The sequence below is a fragment of the Amblyomma maculatum genome, chromosome 11, assembly GCF_055883805.1.
Source record: "Amblyomma maculatum isolate TAMU_Amacu chromosome 11, ASM5588380v1, whole genome shotgun sequence".
Lineage (NCBI taxonomy): Eukaryota > Metazoa > Arthropoda > Arachnida > Ixodida > Ixodidae > Amblyomma > Amblyomma maculatum.
In genome coordinates, this window is record NC_139354.1 from 30,546,988 (window position 1) to 30,567,646 (window position 20,659).

General features: G+C 46.0%; 1 protein-coding gene across 5 annotated transcripts in view; it reads right to left on the reverse strand.

Moving 5' to 3' along the window:
- Positions 1-392: 392 nt before the first annotated feature.
- Positions 393-20,659, reverse strand: part of LOC146173326 (atlastin-3-like) — a 29,886-nt gene continuing 9,619 nt past the window's right edge. For 3 of the 5 annotated variants that reach the window (XM_084585650.1, XM_084585648.1, XM_084585649.1), the window contains exons 3-13: positions 19,810-20,022; positions 19,504-19,722; positions 19,290-19,454; positions 19,181-19,237; positions 19,058-19,129; positions 18,855-18,998; positions 14,781-15,032; positions 6,822-6,941; positions 5,389-5,460; positions 5,139-5,288; positions 393-764 (exon numbers count right to left, since the gene is read on the reverse strand). In XM_084585650.1, the coding sequence (XP_084441776.1) occupies positions 630-764; positions 5,139-5,288; positions 5,389-5,460; positions 6,822-6,941; positions 14,781-15,032; positions 18,855-18,998; positions 19,058-19,129; positions 19,181-19,237; positions 19,290-19,454; positions 19,504-19,722; positions 19,810-20,022 (1,599 nt within the window). In that variant the 3' untranslated portion in view covers positions 393-629. Of the gene's footprint in view, positions 765-5,138; positions 5,289-5,388; positions 5,461-6,817; positions 6,942-14,780; positions 15,033-18,854; positions 18,999-19,057; positions 19,130-19,180; positions 19,238-19,289; positions 19,455-19,503; positions 19,723-19,809; positions 20,023-20,659 lie in introns of all 5 variants that reach the window. The other 2 variants (XM_084585651.1, XM_084585652.1) reach the window with 2 other exon arrangements.

Genomic DNA, 20,659 nt, shown 5'->3' on the forward strand with positions numbered 1-20,659 from the left:
TGTGTGATAAGTTGCCGCGAGGTGTGCACGGTGAAAAAAAAAAGCAAAAAAAGGAAATGTAATTTTTGTTCCATTTCTTGCTTCCTGCTGGTGCTTGTTGCTGACGCAGTCGGTACATGCCCGTTGCATCTTCGACGCCGTAGGTCCCGTAGAAGGTTTCCGGGCCGCAAGAATTTGTGCCGACAGCAGAAACGGACGCTGCCACCGCTGAAAGAGCTGTTTCAGTCGTCATTCTGTTAGATGGCCCCTATTACCTTCTCCAAGAAAGCGTAACCATGACTTAAAAACGGTCGGAGCGGGAGTCGACACCATGGAACCGTCCAAAAATAACGGCACCGTGACTTTGATGTTGTAGCTGTGTCAATTTACAACCGCGTGTCGTAAGAATTCGATGTGTTTTCGAGTATTATTTTATTATTCATAAGGGAAGAAAGGAGCAGGGGGAGGGGAGAGTGTCGCTGTAGCCTCCCGACTGGTGAAAGCGATGTGAGATGTGTGAGAAGGCGATGCAACAGAGAGGTAAGTCAGGGGCACAACGGTGGTTCAGTGCTGAACGTGAATCGCACCACTATGTTGACATGACCGCAGCAAAATGGCACCACACATGCTCTAAAATTGTCAGCGGTGACTCAGCTCTCTTTGAGATGACAGTATGGGGTCGACTTCCTCTTGAACGTGTTGCGTACCGTGGCCGCCCAGCGGGAAGCAAAGCCCCTTTTCGCCTCGTTCTGGTTGTAAAAGTTCTGGAACATTTCGTCGATTTCCTGCAAAGTGAATGACAGTTATTTACAGATTTCCAATATGCACGTCAAACAAAAACAGAAGGACCGTGTCCTGTTTCGTTGCCGTCGTCTCGAGTGAGGCTTCGGCCCTGGCAGAGTGCCATTTGTGGCTTCCGGTACTGCGCAGGCCATCACTTTATAAGCCAATTAGAGGCATTCTTTCACGTAAAGCACAGTGGAATCTGTCAACTTTTCCTTTTGTGGTTCGGAAGCGGTCGCTGAGCAAAGCAGCGAGAATTCTAGGCTGCCATACAGTAGCACCAATTAACACGCACCTGCTCAAGGGTGCAACTTACCGACCCCCATCACACACACACACACACACACACACACACACACACACACACACACACACACACACACACACACACACACACACACACACACACACACACACACACACACACACACACACACACACACACACACACACACACACACACACACACACACACACACACACACACACACACACACACACACACACACACACACACACACACACACACACACACACACACACACACACACACACACACACACACACACACACACACACACACACACACACACACACACACACACACACACACACACACACACACACACACACACACACACACACACACACACACACACACACACACACACACACACACACACACACACACACACACACACACACACACACACACACACACACACACACACACACACACACACACACACACACACACACACACACACACACACACACACACACACACACACACACACACACACACACACACACACACACACACACACACACACACACACACACACACACACACACACACACACACACACACACACACACACACACACACACACACACACACACACACACACACACACACACACACACACACACACACACACACACACACACACACACACACACACACACACACACACACACACACACACACACACACACACACACACACACACACACACACACACACACACACACACACACACACACACACACACACACACACACACACACACACACACACACACACACACACACACACACACACACACACACACACACACACACACACACACACACACACACACACACACACACACACACACACACACACACACACACACACACACACACACACACACACACACACACACACACACACACACACACACACACACACACACACACACACACACACACACACACACACACACACACACACACACACACACACACACACACACACACACACACACACACACACACACACACACACACACACACACACACACACACACACACACACACACACACACACACACACACACACACACACACACACACACACACACACACACACACACACACACACACACACACACACACACACACACACACACACACACACACACACACACACACACACACACACACACACACACACACACACACACACACACACACACACACACACACACACACACACACACACACACACACACACACACACACACACACACACACACACACACACACACACACACACACACACACACACACACACACACACACACACACACACACACACACACACACACACACACACACACACACACACAGACACACGCACGCACGCACGCACGCGCACACGCACACGCGCACACGCACACGCACACACACCGCCTGGGTGGCGCAGTGGTTACGGCGCTCGATTACCGTTCCCAAGGACGCGGGGGGGCGAGAAAAACCCGCCGCCCAGCAGCCGTCACAGGAGAAAAAGTTGGAAAGAAAACGATGTTTGGTTTTGCGTAAACATTGCTTTTGCAACCACCTCATAGCACCACAGGTGCTATGAGAGAGCACCTCACACAATACCATTAGTGGCGTCCTTGATTTTCCTAGTTATAGTGAAATGCAAGGAAGGTGGGATACAAAGCAGTACTATTCGGTGCATGACTCAGCTCAGCCGGAGTATTACACCAATGTAAAAATGGTTACTTGTGCAATACCCGTATACGCGTACGTAACAAAGCAATCTATTCATTTATGGTGCCCCCATTCCATTACATTATATCCGTGTGTCTTCCATTGACCTTTAACCAGCAAGCTGCAGAGGGAGCTTGCTGCCATCGCAGTTTTGAGTATGCACATTACAGCCATCACATTTAAACGAAGGATAACATCCTTCAGGGGCTTTCGCAACTTCAATGATTACTGGGCGACGCTGCAGTGAACTTAGATATTGAATCATGCGTATTCTATCTTAGCTAAAACCAGAGAGATAACAGAATTTAGGTGAAAAAAATTTTTTTTTTATCATAGCGACCCTGTAGCAGCTTAATGATATAAAAAATTGTTATCACAAAAAGTTTCAAACAAGCTACTTCTGTGCAGAGTCATAGCGAGGTTTCTAGACATAGGCAGCTACCGTAGTGCCACGCCAAGCATTTTGAACTTAATGCGAAAGCATTTATTGCCTGATGTGTGACGTCATCAGAGCATGCAATCACGAACTGTAGACATGACTTGTGGACAGAGCGTGCCCACATCCTACTGCCGGTGATTGATAAGAAAAAATAAGCGTGTTCAAGACAGGACTTGAACCAACATTCTTCAGTTCTGGCTGAGCCCACTAAACACTACTCAACGCCGACTTCATACTAAATTATCCATAAATCGCTTTGTCTCAATGACGCTGGAGTGCTTTCAAGGAGACGAAAAAAAGCGGATAAAAGTAATTTAAATATTCAAGTAGGAATAAAATAGACGGAAAAGGAGAAAATAAAATAGAACTGAGAGAAAATAAAACACAAATACGCATGTAAAGCAAATCCCGCCGGAGTGGCGCTGTGGTTAGGGCGCCTGACTATTGTGCCCAAGGATGTGGGATCGAGTCCTGGCCTCAGCGGCCACTTGTCTGTGAAGGCGAAAAGCTAGGCGCCCGTGTGCTGTGCGATATCAGTGCACGTTAAAGAACCCCAGGTTGTCTAAATTTCCGGAGTCCTCCACTACGGCGTCTCCCATAGCCTTAGTCGTTTTGGAACGTTAAACCCCACAAACCGCAAACCTCATGTAAAGCAGAAACGAAAACAATCACTGATTAGTAATGCACTAATAAAAACAGTACAAACACAGAAAATAAAAAAAAAAATACTAAACAACACTAATAAAAGTAAGCTATACATAAAGTAAATCTTGAATACGTCCCAAAAGTAACGAAACGCAGAACAAGCTCATAACAGAACTAGACCCGAAATTTTCAATGTTTTAACATTTGCGCACGTATGAAAACTTGAATACACCCCTCAAAATAGTTTTTTTTTAACTATCAGTTTAACATCTTACTGCCGTAAAGATACAAAGAAGGGCAATCAAAGTACCATCACTGGCTGTGTTAGGCGTGTATTGAATACAGGCTCACACCCTGTTAATAAATACCAAATTTTGTGGACTCATCGGCGTCAAGGCGTAGCAGCGCATATTAGAATGATTGTGAGGGGATACAAGCCACACAATATATGTAGCGTCACGTGTGATGCCTATTATTAAAGTATGTATCTTATTTTTGTATTTGGGGATACGTATCAATGCTGAAACTATTGGTGAAACTGCCGTGTTAACTATTTAACACATAAAAGCATGCTCCTTACCCTATCGAAAAATGAGGCTCACATTTTTATGATCATACTGCTGGACATCTTGGAGGAATGTTTTATTGGTTTGGTTTGTGGGGTTTAACGCCTCAAAGCTACTCAGGCTATGAGAGACGCCGTAGTGGAGGACTCCGGAAATTTCGACCCCCTGGGGTTCTTTAACGTGCACTGACATCGCACAGCACACGGACGACACTCCGTTTCGCCTCATGCACAGAAACGCAGCCGCCGAGGCCGGGATTCGATTCCGCTTCCTTGGACACAGTAGTCGAGCGCCGTAACCACTGCGCCACACCGGCGGGGCCGAATGTTTTATTATCTTTGTGTCAGCTTATTTCTGCGCTTTTATATTTTCACAGTTTTATTCCTTTGACATACATAAATTAACCCAAGTCGACCAACTGAATTACGCTCTAGTCCCATTTTTTCGAATATATCTAATAGTTTTATGGCATTTAAACAATTTTACACCTTTAGATACGGCAGGCTTAAAATTTACGTTTGTGGAAAAGTGACATAGCTTCGTTAAAAAGCTAATGTATACTGCACCGCGGAACTGGGGATTCAGAAGGCTATGTTGTGTCCAATGGTGCCTGGACGTGTCACTCCGGTGCTCTGCAAACTGACATTGCAGTAACGGCGCTCTACCATATCTATCCACTATACCTGAGCAAGTGTGTCCAGGGTGCCTTCAGGCGGTTTCATGCCAGCCTTTTTGCAAGAGGATGCGAAAATCTTCAGTGCGCTCTGGCGGTAGCGGCAGTGGAGGGCGTGCAGCTCGTCCGGATTCACGAAGGGCTTGTCCTCTTCGCATATCTGCACAACCAGAAAAGCCGTGGTGTTACACACCTACCGTCTTCACCTGCTTTCCCCGAAATAGAAAGGTTTCTTACACAACTTATGCACAGGCACGTACCTCTTCCATTTTTCGGATGTATTTTTTCTTGGCTCCGGCTATAGTTTCCAACTTGTTTGTCGCGTCGTTTTCCTGAAAGGTTAACAGGAGACCGAGAGCCGCCATTAGTCAAGTGTGGAAAACAGGGTGAGACGTTACGATAGATGCCTATCTAGCAATCAACAATGAGAAAAGCGAAGTACATTTATTAGCACGATATTTCACTTCCGATAATGAACAAAAAACTGCATTAAAACCAACCCAATAAAATATAATGATAAGCGGATGTTCCGAAAAGCACTAAATCGGTATGTTAAAAATAAGTAGGGGCTTAAACTGGTTAAGCCTATGACAGTGTGCTGAGAAGTGCTTATTTGGCTCATTGCTTTGGGATTTGAAGAGCATGTGTTCCTTTGTACTTATATAGTGGCTGTCTGGGTCTTGTAGGAAAAAAAAAAACATTGAGCGCCCCTGCTCTACGGTGTTGGCGGCGCGGGCTGGAGAGTCTAGTCTTATAGAACTGCATTTGCAGGCAGCTAACTCCCCAAGCTCGATTGTTCTTGTATCGGCCGCCCCTGGTGTTTCATTCTGGCATGTATCAGCACGAGTGATGTTAAACTGCAACACTGTCGGCTTTATTATAACTGAGGCCTTATAACACACCACAGCCGTAACCTTTATTTTTGCTACCGGACTGGCACACGGGGTGATGCGCTAAGCCTTCATTTCAGGATGTTGTTGAGGGCTTTATTATAACTAAAGCCTTCTAAAACACCGCAGCCGTAACCTTTATTTCTGCTAATGGACTGGCACACTGAGTTATGCGCTAAGTCTTCATTTCAGGATGATGTTGAGAGCTTTATTAACACTAAAGCCTTCTAAAACACTGCAGCCGTAACCTTTATTTCTGCTACTGGACTGACACGCAGGGTGATGCGCTAAGCGTTCATTTTAAAATGCTGTCTTGAGGGGCACTCCAAGCCGTTTTGAGCTGTCTGGCTTGCATCGCGCGTTTCACCCGAAATCGACGAAGTTAGGGTGAGCTGCGAGTTTCCGACTGAATGCAGGGATGTGGTCTGCGCGACGAGGGTGACTATTGCTGCAGTATTGCTACCACTATTGCGGGGAGGCTTGCGGCCTTGGATTTAGGAGCTAGCTCTGTAATGGATACTGTTTTACATTATAGTCCCAAAATAATGCTCAGTTAAGTATCAGCACTAACCCATTTCTTTCTCTTCTCTTCAGTCTCTTCCGACACGATACCTCATAGTGAATTATGGCATACACCCTGGCGACCCCCTTAATTCTGGCATACACGAGCGATATATTGGTCCATGTTTAGATTCACTTCTGGTTTGGCATTTGTCTCTCTCAGCAATAAAATCTGACTTTTACACAAACGCTGCTCATGCACTGAAACACAATGAGCCTGAGTACTTAGTGAGACCACCTGCCTGTGAAGTTTGGTCTAAGCGTTGTTCGATGAAATTTGTCTCCACCACGTTGCTCCAGTGATGGTGCCTTTGACTAGATGCTTCCTTGAAACTCGCTTTTTCATCCTCCGTGTTGCTCAACTAGAAGGAAACATAATGGCTGTCACAAACGAGCGGTGCGAGGAGCAGAGCGATAAAAAGTTCGCGAGAAATACATTAGCAGCTGGCGTACTTCAGCTAAAAGAAAATGTCTAGAATTGATGTGCACAACATTTTTTACATTATCAGCTAAAAAAATGTTTGCTTGACGTCGCCGAAGCCCACATTCAGGGTCCTCCACTTCAGTGTGGAACACAGTAGCTGTCGTCAAAGCACCATTGCGTCTGATGCGTCAGCATGTGGAAGCAAGCTGATGGAAGCTAACTGATGCCAATAAAGAGAGTCCTGGAGGTGGTGCTTCGCATAGTCTATGATTTAGCTCTGTACCTCGGTCGGCTCGTAATGATACCTTCGGCTCGTAATGATACGCAATGATACCTTGAAGATACCAACCGTGTTTCAGCATGAAGGGGAAGACACTGTCCTTTGGAGCCACCGCTGGCTGCTATAGCCTTGTGAAAAACCTCTTTACGGGGAACGAAAAAAAAAGCTAACAGTTTTTTTAAACAAAGTTTTAGGCAATGGAATTTAAAGACTGTGCAAACAGAATCAAATCCTCGGAGAACAAGTCAGTACAACCACGGGATAATCGGCGAGAGGTGTAGAAAAGCAAGTATAATGAGTACGGTGCAGGTGGCGGGCTGGTCTGTTTCCGCATAACATCTTCCAGAACGAGCAATACATATAGGTTAAAATTAAAACAATCATGACAGAGTATAAAATAATTGTGAATAACGCCAATGACTAAATTCAAGATTTCAGAATTTATCGTCTTTTTGATCTTGTTTAAGAACTAAACTAAGAAGAATGCGAAAAAGAGAAAGAAAGGCACATTTATCAGTATTTGCTGTAAACATTTTAGCCGATATTTTAATACCGCGTTTATTCCGGACTTAGTTCTACGTAAAGCTGCTTAACACTTACCACCTTTGACATACTGTCGTTGACGCTAAACTCTCAAGCTTTAATAAGCGCTGACGATTAAAGTCGCCAGCAAAAGGTATATAGCCAGGTTGTTCCAGCTATGAATCAAACGAGCCGGTACAAGGATGTCAGTGGACTTAATGTGATCTTCCTCAGGTGTCTGACATTTAGTGAGGCTGTATTTTACACAATGCTCCTGAGTAACATCTTCACAAACGTCAGTAGCTACCAGTCAAAGCAGTCTAGAGATGAAACATCAGATAATAATATGAGCGCGTTGGTGCACTGCACAATGAGTTATCAAGTGCACGATAGCGTATTGGTCTCGACTGGCAGAAACGGCGTCGCCGCATATCAGAATGGAGATGGAGATACCGTACCGGAAAACGGGCCCGAAAAAAAAAATACACACGTGATTTTGTATCAAAATTGTCAGGTGACAATTCTTTGCGTTTCGTTCACGGTGGCCACACTGTAATGGCCACTGTTTTGTCAAGAAACTCTTTCAGCACATTTGTGCTTTTGAAGGGACCGCTCGAGAGCACGCTGTGGTTTCTCCAAGAATGCGAGAGGGGGCCGATGATAGCAGTGCAAGAGCGCTGATTCTTATCTCCGTGACCGCAAACAGGTGTGTGTGCGATGTGCTGATGGGACAGCTGGACGGAGCCAAAGGAATCAGGCGGTGCCAAAAAGTGGTTCAGTGTCCGTTGGACGACTGAGAAGCTGCGCATTCCACAGATATACGCACGTTGGACTGTATATTACTGGAAATAATTTTTTTTTTAATTTTTAAATTTTTCAAATTCAATTTTAAAAGAGGGGATTTAACCAGCCCACGAGGGCTGCTTTGGTGTCATTTGCCATTGCTCCGAATTATGCGTAAGAACTAACTCGCTCCCTTTTTACGTGCTTGCACGTTACAAACATATTTTTAATTATGTAAAATAAACCAGTTTTTTTCTTCGCCTTCATCAACGCCCTGTCCCGGTCTTCTGACCATATCAATACCAGTTCGAGACTTGAGAGAGCGATTTGAACCGACAAGATATGTATACTTTCAGTTTCATGCCAGAAATTGTAATTGTCGCGTTGCCGAAGGAGTAAGAACACGGGGTAACAACTCATGCACATTTATTGCGTTGCCATGGCTCCAACCACCGAAGCGGCCACCGGACGACTGCCCGCGCTTGTCCCTGCCACTCAGTAGATTTCCTCCTGTCCACCGCACGGGGTGGTGACGCCATCTCTCGTGTTGACACCCTATCACAATACACGACACCTCTGCTGTGCGTTGTGCTGTGCGTTTTCGGTGCACGTTAAAGAACCCCAGGTGGTCGAAATTTCCGGAGTCCTCCACTACGGCGTCTCTCATAGCCTGAGTTGCTTTGGGACGTTAAACCCCACAAACCAAACCAATACACGACACCTCCCCTTGCGAATCTCACAAGCTGATGCGTCATGATGGCCTTACAGTGCTTCCGCAGTGAGTTGACTTCCTGACCTCTTCGGGGTCTGTTGGTCGAGTTGAGCTGAAAGTAGGGTTCCCTAGAGATGATGGTTGCAAATGCGCTTTTGTGCGCACACCTTCCCTGCAGCTGTCTGCACAATAAAAGATCTGGGGGCATTCGCTTGTCTAACAATGATGCAATGATGCTGGGCTCCGTGCCTGATGAAAGCCATTGTGCCTGGCCGTAAAGGTGCTGCTCTCTCTCTCTCGTCCTGTGCCGAGTTCTAATTTGCTGCCATTCGTTTCTTGAAGACTTCGTTCTGTTGATGGTACTCGGACCTATGCTTCCACTCTGGTACAAGTGCTTAGGGCAGTGCAGGAACAGTTGTATTCAGTATACGGCTTATGAAGAGTTCTGCTGGTGAGTATCCGTCCAGCTCTGGTGTTGCTCTGTGAGCAAGAATGCCTTCAGGGACACTTGCCTACTTGCGAAGTATGTTGTTGGCTATATGCACAGTTCTCTCGGCTTTCCCGTTACTTTGAGCATAGTGAGGGCTGGAAGATACTTGGTTTACACCCTACTCGCTCAGAAATTGTGCAAAAGCGAGGCAAACTGTGGGCCATCATCTGACCGTAGCACATCAGGGATGTCATAGCGAGCAAATTGCTGGCTGAAGAAATTACCAATCCACTTACGTTGTGTTCCATGTGGCTTTTCCACTTCGAAGAACATTGACTAGTAGTCGACTGCAATAATGTAGCTCCTATTATCCAGCTGGAATAGGTCGGGGCCCACTGTTTGCCATGGGCGTCCTGGGAGGTCAGTCTGAAGGAGATGCTCGGTTGGCACTCGGCAATGCTTGGTACAGGTTGGGCATCTGGTCATGAATACGACAATTTCACGACTGATCCCCGACCACCATGCAGCCTCATATGCTCTGGCTCGGCATCTAAGTGATGTCCTGTGTGCAGTCGTTCCAGAGCTTCTTGGTGTAGAATTGGTGGATAGGCCAGCCCCATGAACAATAGCCCCTGCACAAGAGAGAGCTCTTCGGTCACACTTGCGTTTTCCGTACTTCTGACGTCAATGCTTTTGTTTTCGGCCATTTCGTCTCACAGTAGGGTATAACCAATGAAATTACCGCATCCTTTGTGAGCTTAACTCTGGTTCTATCCAAAATATCAGCTGAAGCTGGCAGTTGCTCAACTGTCAGGAGCTCGTAGTCTTGAACAGCTGAGGCAAGGTCTCCACTTGAACACTGCAGTGGCTTGCAGATAGCAAGTCCGCTGTATGCGTGCCTTTGCCCGGTGTGTGTCAGAAAGTGAAATCATACTCGAGCACACGCAAACGAAAACGCTGAAATCCTGGAGTCATTTGATCGATACGCATTATTGTAAACTGAGACACTAATGGAATTGTGGTCGGTCTCGATGTGAAAGCAAAGTCCCAGAAAGCCCATTCTGAAGCGTTCATATGCCCATGTTGCGAGTTCTTTTTCCACTTGTGCATGCCTTTGCTTTGTTGATGTTATCGCGCGTGAGAGGCTTCAGGCTGTCTTCACTGTCTGTCTGGAGGGGTACGGCTGCTATGCCATAAGACGATGCATCCGCTGATATGGTCAAATGCATCAGCGGATTGTAGCACGACCATACTGGAGCTGAAGTCGTGTTCCTTGATTGCTTTGAATGCTTTGCGGAACCTGGGATTAATACCAACTCGCTTCACTGTGTAGCAGTTCTCGCGGCGGCTTGGTCTTCTCAGCCAGCTTTGGGAGAAATTTTGCCATTTGATTAATCCTGCCCAGGAATAACCTGATTTCGGATGTGCTCTCTGGTGGTGGCCTCTTCGGGATGGTTTCTGTCTTCTCTGGGTCAGCAACGATGGCATCACTGCCCAGAATGTGCCCAAAACATCACATGGTTTCTGAAATTCGCACATGTTCTGATTCAATGTCATTCCCGCCTCCTTAAGGCGTTTGAGCACTGCTGCAAGCATGACATTGTGGTCCGGTTTGTCCTTGCCGTACACAACTACGTCATATCGGTGGCAAGCCTGTACTGGTAGCCCTTCCAGGATGCGGATCATTTTCTTCTGGAAACACTCCGGCGCTGTTGCTGTGCCAACGGGTAGTCGCAAGGACAGAAATCTTCCAACCGCGTGATGAATGTGGTGAAATCTTGCGATTCCAGTACGAGCGTGTTCGCCAATAGCCGGCATTTGCATCTAGCTTGCTGAACCTTTTTTCACTTGCCAGTTTTGCCAAGTTCTCTTGGACTAGAGGCATGACAATCACGTATCACTTTCTGGTTCAGCTGCGTGTAGCCTATGTACATTTGTATCTCATTGTCCTTGGCGATCACCAGCGGTGCACACCATGACGTTGCATGATCAACTTGCTTGGTGACACCTAACTTGTGCATTCTGTTCAGTTCTGATCCACGGCAAAAACAGTATTGTATCCCGTCATATGGCTTATCTTTCAGAACGCTTTGTAGCCTGGTGTAATAGCAGCTGTACAGCTCGGGTAAAAATGCCCTCTTAAAAATTAGGTTGTTCAAGCAAACATTTTGGTACAAAATATGTCGTCAGGTCGTACTCTCTCTATGTGCAATACATTTGGCCCCCGCACCACAATGTCGCAGAATTCGACTTGGCACAGTCATCTGGGTATGGATTTGATAGTAATAAGCGTCACCTACGCGAAGCTTAAGTTTTTAATTGGCATCACTCGAACATGATTTGTTCGTAGTGACCTTTTGCACATCTTTCAGCAAAACGGGCCTTTGAATTCCATGACATTTTTACACAGCAGCTGCATGAGACAATGACATCCGGTGACATGGCTACCAAGGGGTATGTAGTGCTCAGGTGCAATCAAGGCATTCGGCACTGAAAGTCATGATGATTAGTGGCTTCTTTAACTGCATAAGCTTGGAAAACATCACGCTCGTGGTTTGAATCCCACATTGCAGCAGGAACCTTCACAGAATATTTCAGGGTAGCATAATGATGTTAACAGTGAGAAGCTGGGGCTTTCAATACTTGTGTGGTACACTGTTTTCATTAGTGAAGCTGTGTCTCTGCCAGCCCGTAAAGAAAGCAATCTTGCGAGTTGTTCTGGCCTCTTGTCGCAGCCTCAACTCACTTCACTGTTTCCTCTTGAAGTGAGAATGTGCACATAAAGTTGTTGGCCTTTCTAGAAGCACCTCGAAACTATCAGCCAAATTCTCCTGATTGTACAACTTTCTCAAGTGAGAAGGCTGTGTCTGAGTCGGCTCCCGGAAGCTCTCACAATATTCTGGCAGGACTGCAAATATTGTGGGTACAACAATGATGCTTTGGAAAGCTATATAGAGGTCTCCGTTTCTTCACTCCTGTCTCAGGTAAACTGCTGTTTGTTGACTGAATTGTCATGCTTCTCTTTTTGATTCTGGATGAAGTGGTCGATGTTTTTTAGCCTCTTGAACTGCACATTTTTCACGTATGCAGGAAGACATGTTACTTTTTGAGGTGCAGCTGGTGAATTTTGTTTTCATTGTTACACCTGTTTCAACTGCATAAAGGCAGGCCCCAACATGGGAACATGCCTCTTCCGTTCCTGGCAAACAGGTGCAATGGGCTGGGAGCCCAACCCAACATTTTTACAAAGGATCCACACAAGTAGAGGCTGGTCTCGCAACCTTTGTGAGTGGTTCACCTGCAATAGAAATGTCGCAAGGCACATATTAACGTTGGACTCATTTCTGCACGGCGGCACGTCGCGGTCGATCTTATCGCGCTACCGAACCGGCAACAGCGGCAAGCTTGAGTAATTAAGAAAGCCCACAAAAATCGTATAACGGGACAGCTAAGACAAATTGTTCGTCAGCAAATTTCAAGCAAACAATAAGAGTCTTCTAACGCATGACCGTTCCCTTCTCGCTCAATAACTTGGAAGGTCCGCAAACTCAAGAAACCAACAATTCCTAACGTGCGTAAAATGGGATGACAAGTGATGTCATCTCATATTGTTGAGGTACGCGTGAATAAACGATTCTCTTGCTTGACAGTATGTAAACATTCTTTTTACTTTACACGCGGTCACTTGGGGGCTTAGTAAACATTAGTTTTCCCCCTCTCGACCACTCTCTCCAAAAAAAGAAAAAGTCCTGCTGCTTACCTATCCAAGCAAAATCATCTTGTCACCTTGGAGCTGTTTTGCTGACAAGCTGTTAACCCAACCGCTGGTAAAATAATTAAGTGCTTCGGTCGACTTAAAAGCCTTCATTCCTTCAGGTGTCAAAAATTTTGCAAAAAAAAAAGGTAATTGATGATGTCACCGTGTGAAACCTCTGGGAACAAGTCAACATCGCTTGCCATGTGCGTTCCCGACCGAGCGGTAGGTAGCGTTTAAAGGCGGCTTCCTGAGACGCGACGGAATTCAACCCGAAATGCACCAATGTTATCAGAGCACACGAAGAAACGCGCGCGCGGCCTGCATACTGCGCCTCCGACTCAGCACTGTTGACAGCATCAGCATGACTGCCACAGCGCGCGCCGGTGAGCGTGACGTCACATGAAAGCCATATATACATGCTCACCGTAAGGTGAGACAGATACTGCTCTTTCATTTCCCCAGAAATTAACTTTAACAAAAAATATTGAAATGCTGATCAAAAAAGTGGCGTTCAAGCTGCTAACGCTTGACTACCCTCCTAATTTTTGTCTTGCACTCGTCTAGTAGCTGTACTCGTTAACACTTACTGGTGCTTCGAGACAAACCGATTATAGGCCAGTCCGCCAGACGATCGATCAAAATTATGAGGAAGCTTAATCTTTGCCTTAAGAGCAGACGCTGCGGTGTCTTGAACACTTTCTTTTCATTTCGCTATTGTTTGGTATTGAGGGGCTCGTAGTAGTTTAGAAAATGGTAAACGTCAGTTTAGATTTTGGGGAAAGCAAGCAGCTGTATCTGTTTCACTATTTCGTGGACACCTACGTTTACAATCAGCAGCGCATAATCACGGATACGTACACATGTCTCAATAAAACGTGTTGCTGTGCTAGTTGGAGACACAGAATAAACAAGTAGCGCAATAAGGACGACCAAAGAAGGTGATGTCTTTGTGGTGCCTTTATTCTGTGGTCGTCATTATTGTGCTCCCTATTCACTCGAAGTACATGTCATCGTTTCGAATCCCTATCTGAATGACCCTTCAACTTCACTAACAGAGAGGTGCCCAATGAGAAGCGAAATGTCATAACACAGCCATAAACAGTGCACAGAGGGCGGTTGCACCACAAATTTGATATAAAATCACGTGCGTAGTTTTTCCGGCACATATGTTGTTAAATAGTTGAAATGGTGACAGTATCGGCAGGGGCGAAAGTTTTCCAGCCGATCTACCTGCATAGGCATCGTGTAATAGCAGCAATGGAGGAAATTCGTGGCAATGAAATCTTTGCTCACGTGTGTGTCCGAGCAGGAGCCGCCCACGCAGCACTCGAGGATGAAACACCCCATGAATAAGCCGGCGGCAGCAAAGGCTGCTATCCCGCAGCATGCGGCATGAACAGGCATCCAGACCACAGAGCAGACAACCGTCCCAATGGCGAGGCCAGCGGTTGCGACTCCCCCGACGACCTTGCATCCGGATGTCTCCAGGATGGACGGCTTCCTTGTCATTCTACTGGTGATGTACTTGTACCTATCCTCGATTTTCTGCGTGCGAGGCCCGGGGCGCGCGAAGAAGTGAATGTGAATGTCGTCGGGGCGCGCGCACACACACACACACACACACACACACACACACACACACACACACACACACACACACACACACACACACACACACACACACACACACACACACACACACACACACACACACACACACACACACACACACACACACACACACACACACACACACACACACACACACACACACACACACACACACACACACGCACGCACGCACGCACACACACACGCACGCACACGCACACGCACACGCACACGCACACACACACACACACATATATGTATATATATATATATATATATATATATATATATATATATATATAGATATATATATATATATATATATATATATATATATATATATATATATATATATATATATATATATATATATATATACATATATATAGTTCACTATATATATATATATATATATATATATATATATATATATATATATATACAACATTAAAAAGAAAGTACTTGGTTGCTAGAGGTATGCACATGTAAAACAATGCTTCATACTGCTTCTTGTTTTGGTTTTAATTGAAGTTTCGGCAGGACCCCTGCCTTTCTCAAAGCTAGAAATAAAGGCAGGGTTCCTGCCAAAACTTAACTAATTAATGAAAGTAAAGCTCGAATCACTATCAAGCATTTTTTACTGAAATATATATCGACACAGCGCATTCCTCGGCTTCGCTCTGCGCTATATATATATATATATATATATATATATATATATATATATATATATATATATATATATATATATATATATATATATATAGCGCCACCCTCAACCAAAGGTTGGTTGAGGGGGGCGCTGATGAACACTCTCAAGGTTCGTATACAGACAACATAAATACCCAAAAAAGTAGCAGGGGGGACAGCGGCCTATGTAGCTCAGTTGGAAGAGCACCGGACGCGATATTCGGAGGTCGTGGGTTCGGTGCCCACCATCGGCACGTTGTTTTTTCTTCTACTTTGTGTTTAATTATCTTTCCCCTGAACAGATTATATTACTAATTTCTGTGAATATCTAAGTAAACATTAAATAAAAATACATAAAGTACCATCCCCAACGCTTTCTTTAGCCTCGCCGACTGTTGGCTTCTTTCCTTCATGTATTATAACGAGCACATTCATTTCCCCCTATATATATATATATATATATATATATATATATATAGTGCAATTAAGGATATATATATATATATATATATATATATAGTGCAATTAAGGGTTATCTTGATGGCTGTTGATTATGATTATGTCAAATGAGACGAATCGGATGCCTGGTGAGAGATTGAAATGACACCCTGGCCACGTCATGTAGGGAGTGGCATTTATTATGTAAAACTAAGAGATTCATAGGTGGCGCTAGTGATTACATAACGCGCTGCCACACGAGAAATGGCACACAAAACAGAAAATAAAATCATGACATGAATAAACTTGAGGGAATTATCAATGGCCTTCCGGAGCGCGCCTTCTTCGGGAGCGCTTGCAGTGGGACAGTTGTCGGGTCTGAGGGACAGTCAGGCAGGACACTTGTGCGTGAGGGATGGTGTTTCTCATTTTCTTTATCAACGCAACTGGATAGTAGTCTTCAGGAGTTGCCTTGGGATCCCTCGAGCTACGCCGCTCTCCTAGAATGTGTCGGTTACACACGTACGCTTGACCATAGGCTGCTGTAACTGTGTAGTGTCGTGGTTCGGAGGCTACTTGTCTTATTATTGCTTTTTCCCATTTATTTCGATACCAAACCCACACATGCAGGCTCTTGCTTAACGGATGAGATCTCGAGTATGCAAGTCTTTCTGCTCTGGCTGCGCTTGCTGCTTTGTACCTCGTGTAGGCGTGATTTGTCCGCGAGATGTGCCAGCGAGATTTCGTTAGCTCCCTTCTGGCTGCTGTCATGCCGTCTCTCTGCTCACCTTCAGGTGGCTGAGAAAAACAGGATGTCTCTACGGCTTTCGACGCTGCTGGGCCACTGAGGTCAAGTGCTCGCCTTGCTGCTTCAGGTTTTGTGCTATATTCACACGCTGCTGCGTAAAACTGGCAGGCTGCCTTCCAGCCTGACCACGCTTCAGCGCGGAATTACTGCCTGGATCGAAATATTTTGGTGCCTCTATGAGAGGGAGCGCTATGCTTCATATAGCATGCTGTTGCGTCAGTTTACTTTAAACACTATGTTATATCGCTCTGACTGTACATTATGATTGCGACAGATGACACGAAGAGGTCAATATGTGGAGCTAGTGATAACATTCCTTCCTCTCTTCCTTGCCTTCCGCGTGGAGAACATGGACCGTCTACTCGGCTTCCTCCACAGCACACTGTCTCTCTCCGGTGCTGAAGTCCGCCACATTGTCACACAATACCCTAAGCCCGCAACCATGAAGCTGCATAATGTTGCGAACAATGCCTTTGCAATTTCACCGAGTACGAAATGAAGCAGATGATCATGGTGTGCCCCAAGCTGCTTGTGTCCTGTCGTGACAACATCGTCAATGCCTTCACCTACCTTAATAAGGAAGCCGGCCTGAGCCATGTGCAGATCATACAGTTCCCAGCCATCCTGCGCATTCGAGCTGAATGTTGTAACTCACGGCGAAAGGCTGCCCAGTTGACAAAGGACGCCTCGTGGTTCTCAAACCACGTCTTGGCCGAGTCTTGCAGCGCGAAGTACACATTCATTAGCTTCCGCTCGTCGTCCCATTGGTTGAATGTAGCCACACGGTCAAAATTGGCCAACCAGTCTTCCATATCCTCTAACCGGTCACCATGAAATGATGGCGGTGATCGCGGTGCGAGATGACGAACGGTGGGGCGTTGCTGGAAGGCTGACTTGTCTGGCTGCTCGTCGTGGATGTCATGGTTCGTAGCGGGGTGGACAGTGGTTCAAACTCAGATTGTAGGCCTCGCAGGCGACGGCTGGCTTTATGGACAGGAGTCACGTCCACGCGTTGGTGAGCAGCTTCACTCACGTCTTCGGGGGCAACGTACATGGGATCTTACCCCGCACCTCCACCAAATGTCACCAACACACGTAGCAAGCAGCACAACAACCGAGCTGGCCCTTTTTAATAATCAAGCGAAAACTCGAGAGAGACGAGGATAACGCTTAGCCATGTGCCAAGACACTTGGTGGCGCCAGATGATGGTCAGCGGTGTGGCAATATATATATATATATATATATATATATATATATATATATATATATATATGGTAAAACAACACAACGTGGCGAGCCACAAATTTTCTATCAGTCCATTACATAATGCAGAAATATTAGGCTAGTTCACTAACACCGATAATATCACCCGCAATAATGCTGCTGATCTCATCATGTTAGTGACGCCGTCGCAAGAAAAAAATAAAGGGAAGAGGCCACGACCGCGGCCAATTCCACTCCATTCTGCATCGTCGCTTGGGAAAGTCAAATGAGAGAGCGCGCACTCAGAAGCCCAGTTGACATCAAAGAGAACAGGGAAATTGGGAAGACACGCTGAGCTATCGCTGTAATCAGATGAGAGCGGTCAAGAAAGGAACCGTTCAGAATTACTTCTAAATTATTGGCTTCCGGCAGAGCTTTAAAATTTTGCTTAAATACTCATTAACGATTATAGATTAGCTGTGTTAGAATTTAACTAAAAATGGCATTTCAAAATCACTTAGCGTGCTTGCCTGCAACTGGAGCCAAAGAAGGAGGGCAGAACAGAACGTATACAGTCTCACCGGCGTTTAAAAAGGTGCAGCGAAAGAAAACGTACGTTTGAAAGTATTTTCCGGTAGACCTCCGAGATCTCTTCTCCGCCCATCTTGCGAATGTTGAAGAACGTATCCTGGGCCCTGCGGCTCTCCTCAGCATGTAACTTGTCCAACTTCTTTCTTCTCATTTTCTTACCACCACACCGCTGCAATCATAAATGTCTGCTCATTAAGGGAATATCTTACCCCAACTTCGAAAACTCACCTTCTCCATGTTGGTCATGTATTGCTCGAGGGCTGTGTTTACAGCCGTCATGTGGTTTGCTTCTGCAGTGGCCTGGAAAACATTTCTGCTCTTTTACACTACACTAAGTGAACGAAAACTCACCTGGAACACGGTTTTTGGTTCCGGAAGGGTGTCTCGTTTGAACATGTGGACGTACGTCTGTAAAGATAGTCAGTATATAGCTCCGTAGAAAAGAAGCCATTCGGCCTACCGTCATGTAGATGACCAGTTGCTGGCAGGTCACCTTTCGTCCGTTAATGACTTTGGGAATCAGGTTCTCTGGTGCAAGAATTGATGGCACCAATTGGAGCAGTTGCTCCTTGAAGTCCTCACTGATTTTTGATAGCTGGCCATCGAACGATGCTCCGGTAGCCACCTGCGTGGAGCTTTACGTTTTAAGTGCCACCTCAATGGGCACAGCGTACCTCTAATCCTGGGTGCGGCATGAGGAAGGCACTAATCTCCGTGAAGAAGGAACGAATGTGTTTTCGTATGTCTTGCAGCTGTGGGTGCTGGTTTTCTTTCACTTCGAGACGCTGGTCAAGAAGCTTGCGGCCGCCATCAATGCCGAATACCGCATCCTGAACGTGATACCAGTCACGCACAAGAAAAAGTAGTTTTTGGAAAGGCTCCCCGATAATGTGCTGTAGGGGTAGAATGAGAGGGGTATAGCAAAAAAGTCACCATTATAGGCACGCAGCAGCATGCATCGGCTATGGACCGGGAGTTACCTGCTGTGCCAGTCGGCCGTAGTCTGTGAAAAGTTGTAAATACTGCAGGTCGTTCTCTTGAATGTTCTGAGAGAGGTTGTAGACCAGGACAGAGCTTAACATCGCGGTCAAGGCGAAGATGGAGGCAGATTCTTTGAGGGTGGACTTGTCATCATTGATTCCCTGAGTGTCCATCAGCAGCACAGCGAGCTCCTTCTCTTGCGGAGTGTTGACCTGCAATAGCAGTGGCAATTATGCAACACAAGCAATAATAAGGCAAAAGCCGTTATTGGCGCATGAATGTGCGTTCGTCCATCCACACGCAGAAGGTGTCACACTTAATCCTAATTAATTGATGTCATCACCCACCAACGAATAACACTCTATTTAACCTTTAAGAAAAAGATCGTCCCCTACCCCTCTGATTACCACACGAGCGCGTTAAGCAATACGCTAGACTGGATATTTGAGTCATATCTTAGTTCTCCTTGACACAAAATTTATCCTCCACTGGAAATAGAGCACTTACGAATCCGATCACCAGACGGCTTTAACCGACTGCGCCATGACAGACACTCATGTTTTAGTTCTCCCTGTCTAGCGTTGCTGCTGTCTCCATGACAACGTAGGTGCCCAAGGACGATGCCTTCAACCAGGTCAAACCCGGTTATAGAACCTGGTCTCCAGGAGGGCGCATGGCACACGCCATCTGCGGCCTGCTAAGACCAAGCGCCGCAAACGAGTGCATGTCATCGCCGCCGTGTGGAGCTGCACACCTCTAATCTCTACTAATCTCGTACGGAAAGAAGCGCCGTATGATCGACGGAGTTCGGACATATAAACATTACAGTAGAATCAGCCGCAAAGGCTT